The 12,963-nt window shown below is 35.3% G+C and overlaps 1 protein-coding gene across 5 annotated transcripts in view; it reads right to left on the reverse strand.

Annotated features, from left to right (window-relative positions):
- DIAPH2 (diaphanous related formin 2) overlaps positions 1 to 12,963 on the reverse strand; it is a 1,009,576-nt gene that overhangs the window by 243,613 nt on the left and 753,000 nt on the right. For all 5 annotated transcript variants that reach the window (XM_032881800.1, XM_032881797.1, XM_032881801.1 and 2 more), the window contains one exon: positions 8,706 to 8,870. In XM_032881800.1, the coding sequence (XP_032737691.1) occupies positions 8,706 to 8,870 (165 nt within the window). The remainder of the gene's footprint in view (positions 1 to 8,705; positions 8,871 to 12,963) is intronic.

Below are 12,963 nucleotides of genomic sequence, written 5' to 3' on the forward strand. Positions count from 1 at the left end.
CCACAGGGAAGTTTGATGAGGGTATTATACAGAAAAGGAAAAGAGAAAGTGATATTCCTTCTTTTGGTCTATTTATAGGCAGCTTCTAAGAGTCAGTGATTGGTAGCATTGTACCAAAGACCAGGTATTTTGGAAAAAAAAGCCAAGAAATGAGTCACTTAATATTTTTAATCACAACTGAAGACAAAACCAATGGTATCATCCACTAAATGCTGATGGTCACATCCATACAGGCATAAGCTGCTAGGATTTTACCAGTAAATATAAATTTTAGAGTTTAAGTTTTCACAAGACCTTTTGTTATTATTTCAAGAGAAATATATTCAAAATCTAAACATACAGGTACATTCACAGAGAAATGGCTGGAAAGCTATATGCCAAGGTATTAATATTACTTATCTTTGGGAAAGAGAGTTTCGTTTAATTTTTTTTTCTTTTTTGCTTATACTTTCCAATTTTCATACAATTTACACACGATTTAAAAATTTTACAGGCCATATGAACCAGGGCATCTTTTAATGATACAGAAAATATTAATAACTAAAACACACCTTACAGTGATCAAGTTGACAAGTGAAATTATCACTAAAATATTAAGTTGATGTGACAAATAGATGTCTTATTAAGTGTTATGTGTTATCTAGTATAAATTTTGCTTACTAATTCAAATCATCTCACATTGTTTTCCAAATGAAAATTTAAAAAAAAATCTTCAGCAGATAACCCTTAAGGAGAGTTTCTCAACCTTGGCACTATTGACATTTTGGACCAGGTATTTCTTCATTGTGGGGGCTCTATATACATTGTAAGATGTTTAGCAGCATTCCTGGCTTCACCCACTAAATGCCAGCAGTACCTCTTCCTTGGTTATGACAGACAAAATTTTCTCTAGACCTTGCCAAATGTCTCCCGGGGGGTCAAAATCATTCCTGGGTCATTATGACTGTCCTAAAGTCACACCAGACAAGTCAGTCTTTAAGCAACGGTTGTTACCCTAGATAATCTGCATCAATTAGTCTACTGCTCGGGACAGCTGTCGGTAGTTAAGAAGTAACTGAAGCTTGGTTACTGTTTGTCCAAGCATATGATGGATAACCTGTAGATCATAATAATGACCTGATAGCTGCTCCCCCAGAAATGAAATAGCTGTTTTTCCACTCTAAACTCAGCATGGAAAACTAGAAAACAATATATATTTACTACCACAAACAAACACCAAACAAGGTGGGGAAGAAGAAAAGGGTAAAGATTAAATGTGAAAGGCCATACAGTAGCAAAAACAATGATGACCCAGTTCATATGTCACTTCCTCTTCAAAGCCTTCCTTAAATCAGAATAAACAACTCTCTTTTCTGTGCTCATAGCTCTTTGTGTACATGTATCACATTTCATTATTAGTATCTGTTCCTTTGACAGTCTTTCCCATTAGAATATGAGCTCTGAGGAGCCAACATTTTAATTTTTCATCTTTAGTACTTTGGTTCATTCATTGTATTATTAATTCACTGTCACTCATATATGTTGTTAGTGATCAGCCCTGTGTTTGATCTAGAGTAGGCTAATTTATGGTGAAGATTGAGATATGGTAATGAACACATTACAGGGTATGAAAGCACACAGAAGGGTTATCTAGGCCAAAATGGGAGCACTAGGGTAAAAATCCTCTTGGACAGTTGGTAAAGTAACTGGGGAAGTAGTGAAGGTAGGGGAGAAGAAAAGGAAGTGGGCAGATCAGGCAAAAGGATCTCCATGGACAGGATTCCAGGGAGAGTACTGCCTCCTACTACCTTGTACAGGGGCTAGGGCATCTTTTCTAATAAAGTATCATTAGCAAATAGATAAATAAGGATGAAGCAGAATGAAGACAAACTGGTGGTACCAGCAGAATTGGCTTTTGGGATCTTTTGGCTCAGGTTGTAATTATTAACAGCTTTGGCCATTCTCAAGGCCTATGGAAAAGGTCAGCTTGTATACTCTACTGCTCATTTTATAACTTTCCTACTTCCTGACGTTTGGACATAATTCAATAATAACTTATTTATGAGAAACACTTCCTTGAAAAATTCTATGTGAGGTGTTGCTAGAACTAAAGATATTGCATTTTGTTTCCTGGTTCTAGTTCTTACTAGACTTTAATAAGAAAAGTAGGTATTAAACTGACTTTGTTAATATTTTCAATGTTAACTATGACATTGTCTTAGATTTTTAAAGGACAATATTCATCTTGCCATAAGCAATTCTGACAACTTTTAGAAATATTTTAGAAACATTTATGATATTTTAAATGTTTACAATATTAATCTAAAGTGGTTCTCTTTAAACCATGTATGCCATTATTACATATTGCTTTATTACATATTCCTTTAGTTCCTCATGATATATTTAGTTTTTTAATACAAGGAACAATTACATAAGAAAAATAGGACATGGACATCTACTCCTGGCCCAAAGAAAGTAGTCAAACAGAATACAACAGCTGATAGGTGGTATCTTTTTCTAAAAAAAAAAAAAAATTAACAATGCCTGTATAATACAGTAAAGTCTGTTCTCTGTCACAGCTGGTGAATGAGGAATATGATGAATTCTGGTCAAAAGTTCTGCTTAATAGAGTTACCATATATTTTATACAGATTGCCTATTTTCAAAGAGTTGCAACAGATCAAAATAACCCTAAGGCTACAGAGGTAAGGTGGTCCCAGTTGAGCTCAAAGGGATTTATGTGTGTGTGTGTGTGTGTGTGTGTGTGTGTGTGTGTGTGTGTGATTAAAGAGAGGTAGTTGGTGGGCCCTTAGGGTCCATTTGCATGAAAGGATTTATGCTGGTTATTTGTCCCTGGCTTCTAGGAGAAGTTACATACATCCTTATGTGACAGAACAAAAGGAAGGATGGAGGGGAATGGAGGGGCTTATGGATTTAGGATTGCTTTGAGGTCTCTAGGACTTGAAAACTTTTTAAGCCTCAAGGGGAAAGGGATCAGAAGAAAAGCAAAAGGAACTGTTTTTATGAAGTGTGCTGTGAACACAGCTAACTTTGCACTGAGCATAACACCACTATGGTACTACCAGGACTGGTGGCAAACTGGAGCAATATCTCAGACTGCAACCTTGGTCCAGATGGATTTTCATTGAGGGCGGTCCCATCAGGTTTGCCAGCAAAAGGCGGAGGGGAGCCAGAGCGGCAGCAGGACTGGACCGTCAGGGCTTTGCCTATTTTGTTCAGTGCTTCCCATCATCCTAGACTAGCAAGCACTCAAATATTTGTGGGCAAACGTCAAGTGATAACTATAGCTAACATCTTCTGAGCCCATATAAGATGACTCCAGATGTACTTGTTGGAGTGGGAACTTTGCAGGGAGCTTGAGTCCTGCCAGCGGAGGTAAAGAAGAGAGAATTTGGGATATCCCGATTATTGTTACTGAGGTGACCCCCATCTGAACTCACAACTGCTGAGGCCTGGAGATACTTAGCTTACAAATAAAGCTATACTATTCGAGAGTCACATCAGGCTTTTTGGAGTTCCTCAAAAGTATCTTTACAATTATTAATTATCATTTCATTGGCAAAACAACGATACATCAAATTATGAGGCATCTAACAAGAGATTTTGGACGATGGAACTTTAGATAACAGAGTTTATATTACTGATTAAGACTCTCCTTTCTTAAAGAATATATTTGGTTTCCTAATTAAGTCCACCATTTCTGTAATACTGCACTAAAGTTTCCTTTAAATGTCAAGTACTTTGTAAATTGAAGCTTTAAAAATGTGTCAAAATAACTTAGTCTTCTTGGATCAGAAATTATATATACAAACCGTTTTATGCAAAAAATCCATCCTCATTCCTTTAAAGTCAAATTTCCTGTAATGAATGAATAAAAATGTTCTGTATATATCAGTTTAGTCTTTTGGGTCTAACGAACTACAGGTGTTCACTTTGGCTTTTCAATTATATTTTGGATTTAGACATGATTGAGGCCTTATAAAGAGGAAGACGACTTGAGAGAAATGAGAGCTTTTCAAAATTAAATAACTCCATCAACCAACATAGGTACATAGCTCTCATGCAAGCTTAGATTTTGAAAGGACAATTACTTATGATAGAAGGAAGATCACCCCTAAATGAGAATTAAGATAAGAATAACCTCAGTTTTATAACTCCCCATGCCATACTACCTATGGGAACAATTAAGGCATAATGACAGTCACACGTTTGCCTTTAAGCCTTCATTTAGTTTTTAATACTGTGCTCCCAAAGTTTCTCTCTGTTCTAAGAGGCTCAGGTCCCCTGAGACACTTGGTGTTGTCTTCTTTTGCTGCTTCCACTTTCATACTTCACCTTCGCCAGCCTGGGAGGATAATTCACATTAAGTGATTATGGCTCAGTCAGCCAAGCCTAGATGGTCTGGTTTGTAAGCAACCATACTTCTTTTGATTTTAGAAGCCACTTTCATTTTAAACAATTTAGATTTCATCCTGAGGCTACAGAGAATTCATTAAAGAATTTTAAGTCAGGAAAGTAACACTGTCTTCTTTGTTTTGTTTTCAGTTTTATTCTGACTTTAATGTGGCAAATGGATTAGAAGTAAAAGAGAAGCAGACACAGATACGAGTCAGAACATCATTATAATAGTCTAGCTGAGAGACGGTAGAGGCCCAGAACTAAATAGCATCAGTGGGCTTGAAAGAAGTGAATGGATTGTAGGACATTTAGGAGATAGAAGCAAGAAGACTGAATAATGATATAAATGCAGCTATCACTTAGCCTCCTAAGACTTAATCATTTTAATATTCATCTAAGAGCTATTCAAAAATTGTTAAAGGAAATTCTGATTAAAAAATGTTAAAGTTTATTTATCAAATGAATAGCAGCAAATACTTATTTTGTTGAGGGGAAATCTTCCAGCATGATTAATAATAATGATAAAGTTTTCTTCTTAAGTTATGTAAATGAATCTATTAATTCTATAAAGACTTTTGCCTGTATGTCCAACGTATAAGATATAGAAAGAGAACATACACAAAACAAAAATAAATTATGTGCCGGGGTAACATACTGGTCTTTAAAAAATAAAACAAAAACATACAGAATCCATAGGAAACTGACAGATTTAAAAGACAAAAGAAATATTTTCTATAATTTATTTGGAGCTATGAAGGTTACTAAAGTATAATACTTGCCTCAAACACTTTCCCAACAGCTGAAATTAATTTTTATGCCTAAGCAAGGTACTGCATGGCAGTGAAACATAAGGTTCACTGATTTTGGATATTCTATTCAAAGTATTTTGAAAGAAAAAAGACTGTAGCCAACTATTTGAACTAACTGAAGCATAAAGAAGAATAAGCAAAAAAAGAGGTCTAGACCTTCTATAAATGTGGAATTTTATTTTCTTCTACACAATATTCAACATAAATTTAGGGATTATTAATTAATCTTGAATATATTATAAACGGTTTTTTGAACTCTGATGATGTCAGGAAGCTAACTAGAAAGAGAGACTTAATTCTGAATTTAGAAATGTTTCCAATTACATATATCTTCATGCTAATATACAGGACACTCATCTTGAATATGTTTAACATCCTCAATTGAGTAATAAATAACATGAATGATATGAATAATTAATATAGCAGCATCTCACAGAGATTACCCAATTTTGCTTCCATTAATTTGAATGTGATTATTTTGAAAAAGATCTTAATCCATAATGTCAAACCCTTTTGTTTATTTCCATTTTCTCCATCCTTTAGATGGTATCTCTCTGAGGAAGATTTTTTGCTATGTGCATTTTGTTTATGCTACACATGCCAAATAGATCTCCCAGGAGGAAACTCTGAGCTCATCTGGAAGTAATTTTTGGTAGCACATGAATCAGAACTCTTATTTTCTTCTCAGCAATACTGGTATTTTATTGCTTCCATGTATAGTCCAATATGCTTTTAGCAGTAGGAACCCTAAGGCCAAATACAGAAAACACTAACAAAATGGGAACTTTTGGCGATCACAATTTTTGTCTCTCTTTCTGGGTTCTTCCCTCCCCTGGGAGAGTGAAATCACTTCATGTTCACTATGAAACAGGAACATGGTGAACATGATTGACTGAAGTTGGTGATGTTGATTTAGGAGTGTTCAGCTTATTATAGGTAAGGTGTAAAAGCTTTAAATCTGCTTGTCAAAGTCTACTGGTCAAACACCTATGGGTTTTTCCAGAGTCTGCCCAAATGTCACTTTCTCTGTGAAGGCTCCTCAGGCCAGCTCAGGCAAGGTTAGGCAGTTCTTCCCTTGCATTACTATAGCACCTTGATACTCCTAAGGCAGCACTATTAAATTACATTGTATTTACTTACCTGTCTCTTTTCATTCATAGATAGAGACTATTATTTTCCTTTTATCTCTGGACTAGAGCATTACCAAAATCAAAACAGTTCTCAATAAATAATCATCAAATGGATGGGTAGAATATGACTAATAATATTCTCCATCCACATAGCATAGGTTATAAGGTGTTTTCACATAGTGTTGAGAAAGATATTTCAGGAATTATCACCTGTATTTTACAAATGAGGGAACTGATGCCCAGAGAGGTTACCTAACCGACCCAAGTTCAAAACAACTAATAAGCTGCACACCTGGCTCTCATGCCAGCAAGTCAATAATGATTTGCAGATAAAAATGATAGTAATAGTGTTCTGAAAGGCAGACAGCAGTGGTTGACCAGGACACATTATAGGAGATAGTTACCTATTTTGAAAGCTTTAAAATCAATCTTAGCAGGATCTCAAGAAATTAACATAAATGTACACGAAACTGGACTTCAGAATGTCAACTTACTTACAATGAGAATAATTTGTAACAAAATACTTTCCTGTACTCAAGCTATACATACAGTGAAGTCAGTACACAAATATATCCTATTTATGTATGTAATTCACATGACTCTCTGCAATTCTGTGGCTCACAGACTTCTAAAGAGGAATAAATTCTTAGAGATCAGGAGTAAAATCACTTCATTTTAGTTAAAAGAATAAGTAGCTACAAAAGATAAATGACTTATATAAATTCACACAGCTTATTAGTGACAACGCCTGGTCACTGAATCAGGTCTTCTTAAAAATTACATCACATCAAAAAAAAAAAACCACCAAAAAACAAACAAACAAAAAAACTTATGATTGAGAAGTAATACAATTCTAGTTCTAGTTCTTAGCAAGATTTCAAAGCAACAGGCTGCCACACAGGAATTGTCCTTAAACAGATGCTATAAAATGGGAGTACATCAAATTCTATTCTATGACTGCATCAGGGAGGTGTGGGCCACTAATGTGACAAGTGTTTTCACATCCAATCCACTAAAACAAGGCACTTTTTAATAAGAGATTGACAATAGTTAACTATAATTACATCCAGTTACCCACACTGATGTTATAAAATAACTTATTGGATTTATCTTTTCAGTGTGTCAACTGAAGTGTATTTTCTAATCTCCATTCCTTTTCAACATATTTGCTTTCTTCTTGAAAATAGTCCAAGTAGATATAATGTAGGTATGCACAGGTTCATGTCATACTTATAGCTTTTAAGTTTTGAAAATAGTTGGGTGAGTTATTGCCAGAACACATTTTACTACTTACTGGCCAGCTAAAAAGTTAAATATGTGTGTCTATTAAGGGGTAAAGACCAGAGACCAAAATAAGCTAAGATTCTCAGAAAAAAAGAGACAAATGATCATATTTATGAAAGCCTTTTTAAGCTTCTGTCACCAAAAATAGGATGTGCTCTGGGTTATATGTCCTGGCTCAGTAGATAAGAGCAAACGCTTTCCACAAAAGTATCTGATTCTCACAGACTGTGCAAGTCATACCCCAATCCAACAATTTCATGGTGCAACATATTCAATTAAGAGAGCAAGCCTTATTTAGCAAATAACTGCTTTGGGAATAGAAACGTATCTCAAACTGCAATGAATTTGTTTGCTAATTGATCTTCCTGTTGGGGATAATTGCTAGAATTTCTTCTTTAAAATACATGAAACCTTACTTATTTGGTATCAACTATTACACATATCTATCACTATCATAATGAGAGTCTGCTCTTCTACTTTTTCACTGGATGCAGAGGACTACTTCAACAACATTTATACAGTAAAGCTTTGCTTCATAACTGGCACCCTGACTACCCATCTCTAATTAATGCTAATATTTCCTGTTATCCCCAAGAGTTATAGTTTGAAACAGGAGCCTACATTATGAAAGAAAATCTGAATATTACAGGTCATTTATATAGACTAATTTAGAGCTGATTTCTTATATAGACTATGACAAAAACTTGCTCACAAATCATAGCATTTTAATGTATTAAGTGAAAGATGACTTTAGATATTAATTTTTAAGCTAGGTCAAATTACAATACTATGCTATATAAAAATTAACATAATTTAAGTACCAATTCGTTCATTCTTACAAAATTTCGGTAGAGAGATTCCCATATATATCTAAAGTTGAAGATAATTCATTTAAGTCTCCATTATATATTAAGCCAGCCAACCATCTTTATCTATGTCACAGGTACAAAATATCTGTCAATTCCTGCTAAAGGCCTATAACATGAAGTCAATATGATCAATAGGTACATAAAATGCTAATGGAAGAGACTATTTAAAAAACACAAGCAACAGGACTTGCAATCCTTTAAGATGTATTACTCACCAGAAACAAAGTTCGGAAGTTGCTGAGATCACCAAAGAACTCTTCGATGCTCACTGTCTTAGAGTCAAAAATAAAGTATTCTCCAAGATTCTCATAGAGCTTTAGCATGTTATTGTGCATGGTGAACAGTTTTTCATACTGGTCTCTGGCACTCTTTGTAAAACTGTAGCTTTCTGTTAAGGAACATGACCCAATAGTACCTTAAAGGCAATCACCAGATATTAAGATTGAAGTATACCATCATTTTTATAAATACTTATGTATTAATTTGCAATGATCATCATAAAAAATACCACAGACTGGGTAGCTTAGACAACAGAAATGTATTTTCTTACAATTCTGGAGGCCAGACATTCAATATCAAGGTATTGACAAGTTTGGTTTCTTCTGTAGCCTTTCTCCTTAGCTTATAGATGGCCACCTTCTCACTATATCCTCACATGTTGGTCCCTCTGCCTGTGTTTGTATCCTCATGTTCTCTTCTTATGAGGACACTAGTCATGTTGGAGTAGGGTACACCCTAAGGACCTCATTTTAACTTAACTGCCTCTTTAAAACCCTATCTCTAAATACAGTCAGTCACATTCTGAGATTTTGGGGGATAGGGCTTCAACATAGGAATTTTTGCAGGGACACAATTCAGTCTATGATAACTTGCTAGAGTCATTATATTGGTTAATGAGTTCTAGAAATCTGTAAATTAGGCAGAACTATCTAATGTTTAACCATGTGAAACATGTTTGCTAAATGAAAGCATATAAGTACCAATACCAGAAAGCTGCCTCAGTTATCTTTTGGATGCCTTTGTGGCTCAGATGGTTAAGCACCTGCCTTCAGCTCAGGTCATGATCCCAGGGTCCTGGAAAAGAGTCCCACTTTGGGATCCCTGTTCAGTGGGGAAACTGCTTCTCCCTCTGCCTCTGCCTCTCTCTCTCTCATGAATTAAATAAATATAATCTTTAAAAAAACTAATTTATAACCATATAAAACATGTTTGCTAAGTGAAGGCATATAAATACAAACACCAGAAAACTGCCTCAGTTATATTTTAATGAACAAGCTAGAGCAGAAACAAAATAAAAAAACTTAGAAAAAAATACTCTCTTTTTAAATACACATATTCTATTTAGAGAAAGGTTACAGTGAATTCTAATATATAGGCTGTGTGTGTGTGTGTGTGTATGTGTGTATACATGCATGCTTATCCTACATGAAGAGGGGAAGGAGAGGGAGAGAGGAGGAGAGAAGGCAAGATGGAGGTATGAAGAGAAAGGAAGAGGGAAAAAGGGAGATGGGAAAGAGGTGGAGAGTTCTGGTATAGCACTAGAACCTTAATCACTCAAAGGGCTTGCTAAAACCCAGACTGCTGTTTGCTGGGACTGAGCCTAGGAGCGTGAGAATTATGATTGCTAATGTGTTCCCAGGTGATACTGATGCTGCCAGTCCTGAATACACTTTGAGTAGTATGCTGTAGAAAAGCTGTTTATCCAGAAATTAATTATATCCTTGTTTTTACAATGTTATCAAAAAAATGATAACAACCAGTACCAAAATATAAATGAATCAAATATGTAAATGTGTCTGACTAAAGGTATCATTGTATATAAATTTATCCCTAAAGAAATAAATTACAGTACTTTCTTCCTGATTATAGAGGATACAGATATAGGAAATTAACTCTTTAAAGGTACCTGAGTAGCTCAGTTGGTTAAGCTTCTGACTCTTGATTTTGGCTCAGGTCATGATCTTAGGGTCATGAGATGGAGCCCCTGTGGTGTGGTTCTGAGTGTGGAGATTCTCTCTCCTGCCCAAGAGAATCCCAAGCAGAATCTGCACTGAGTGCAGATCCCACCTCAGGGCTCAATCTCAGGACCCTGAGATCATGACCTGAGCCCAAACCAAGAGTCAGATGCTTAACTGATTGTGCCACCCAGGCAACCCAATCTCTCTCTCAAAAAAAAAAAATCTCTTTAGGTGACCTAGAAAACAAAAACAAATACCTAAAATTTTCAATAACTCAGAAGCAAATATTGTGAACATTTTTGAGTATTCTAATCTTTCTTTCACGGCTAATAACTTTTGAATATAAATTGGTAAGAATGCTTCAGAGAAAGGTAAGTAGGCTAACAATGAAGAATAAAGGAAACCAAATCCACCTTTAAAAATTAGAGTTAAATTTCAAAAAGGATCAATGAGGGTGCCTGGGTGGCTCAGTGGGTTGGGCCCCTGCCTTTGGCTCAGGTCATGATCTCAGGGGTCCTGGGATCGAGTCCCGCATCAGGCTCTCTGCTCGGTGGGGAGCCTGCTCCCCCCCCCCCGCCTGCCTCTCTGCCTACTTGTGATCTCTGTCAAATAAATAAATAAATAAAATCTTAAAAAAAAATCAATGATCACCGAAGTAAAATGTCATTATGTAAAAAGGTAAAATACTTAGAATTATAAAAGAAGGATAACAGCACGGTTTGGGGCATGCTATAGTAAGGTCCATTATAATGTATTAATATATTATGGTAGTATTACTTTATCAGACACTGATAAATGTGTTTTGAAATAATCAATTTTATGATTTTAAGATTAATCTTAAAATTTACAAATATAAATATATAAAATTCCTGAGGGGCACCTGGGTGGCTCAGTGGGTTAAGCCTCTGCCTTCAGCTCGGGTCATGATCCCAGAGTCCTGGGATCGAGCCCCGCATCGGGCTCTTTGCTCGGTGGGGAGTCTGCTTCCTGCTCGGCAGGGAATCTGCTTCCTCCTCTCTCTACCTGCCTCTCTGCCTGCTTGTGATCTCTGTCAAATAAATAAATAAAATCTTTAAAAAAAAATAAAAGTGAGACAGGACCCTACCTATGTTCTTTCTTATGCTACTTAAATATTAGCATTCACATTAGCAACATAACAACCTCCTTCCAGCTAATAATCTTTAAATTTTTCAAACCTCAAATCTATTTTAACCTCAATAGACTGAAAGAATTAATGCATTTCTGGTAATTTCTTTTTACGAACAAAAGGATCTCATATAATGCTACACATACATTTGAGACTATCACCATATAACTTTGACTACTAATAAAGTGTTAAACATTTTGAGTTGCAGAAATAAGACAATACTTTTCATTTCCTAGCACAGAATGAAAATGAGTATTTTGTTTGCTAGTCTCTCTTACTAAACAAAACAGACTCCTGCCAGAGACTTGCTAGGCATAAAAGTTATCAAAGTTCTCTTACTTGTACTCTATTTGCAATGCAAAGTACTAAACTGTGTATTTCACAAGGCTCAACATCTGTACCACACAGAGAAAACCCAAAGATAAAAAGAAAAAAAAAAGTTTCCCATTTATAACAGTTTTTCACCAGCTACAGTATGTCTATGTAGTGATACAAGACTTCATAAATTTGTTCTCCTAGAAAAAAAAAAAACTGATTTCAGAAATTCTGTCTATGTACCAAAGTGAGAAAATTTGAAAAAATCTGGGAATGGCTTATCTTAGAAATAACAAATGGAAAGCTGCCCAATCTCCAAGTCCTTTGTTTATCTCCTTCAAAGTGATTATTTTGTTAAAGGGGATATATGGCATGAGTCAGCACTTGAAATCTTCCACAGATGCAAGGAAGTCACCAAATCTTAACTGGAACCACAGGTAAAAAAGAGCTAAACACCATCAATCCTTTTCATCCTTTTATTTCATTTAGGAATTTTTATTTTATTTTTTTGAGAAGCCATTAAATTCACTGGTTAGTACTATGCTAAGCATTGTCATGGGTGTAATGTTCATTAAAGCCTAATCTAGCCCCTTAAGAAGCTTACAATATAATATTACAAATAATTCTACCATTAATTTGCATTTGTATGGATTGTACCATTTACATACCTTCCCTTCCATTATGTCCCATACTCTTCATAACAATTTTAACAAAAAGGGAGAGAAATACCAGTATTCAAATTTTAGTGTTGTAGAAACTAAATAGAAGGCACTTATTCATCTAGGGTTAGCATGTAGTGAAGGGAATCAGAATATGCCATCCCAAAATATGCCTCTTTGGCATAGATATTTATTTATTTGTTTTTATTTCAAGTTTTTACTTAAATTCCAGTTAAAATATAGAGTAATATTAGTTTCAGGAGTAGAATTTAGTGATTCATGACTTACATACACCATCTAGTGCTCATCACAGTGCCCTCCTTAATACCCATACACATTTAAACCTGCTCACCTCCCGTCCAGCAACCCTCAGTGTGTTCTCTATAGTTAAGAA

Source organism: Lontra canadensis, unplaced genomic scaffold, assembly GCF_010015895.1.
Source record: "Lontra canadensis isolate GAN:19392208 unplaced genomic scaffold, GSC_riverotter_1.0 scaffold77, whole genome shotgun sequence".
NCBI lineage: Eukaryota > Metazoa > Chordata > Mammalia > Carnivora > Mustelidae > Lontra > Lontra canadensis.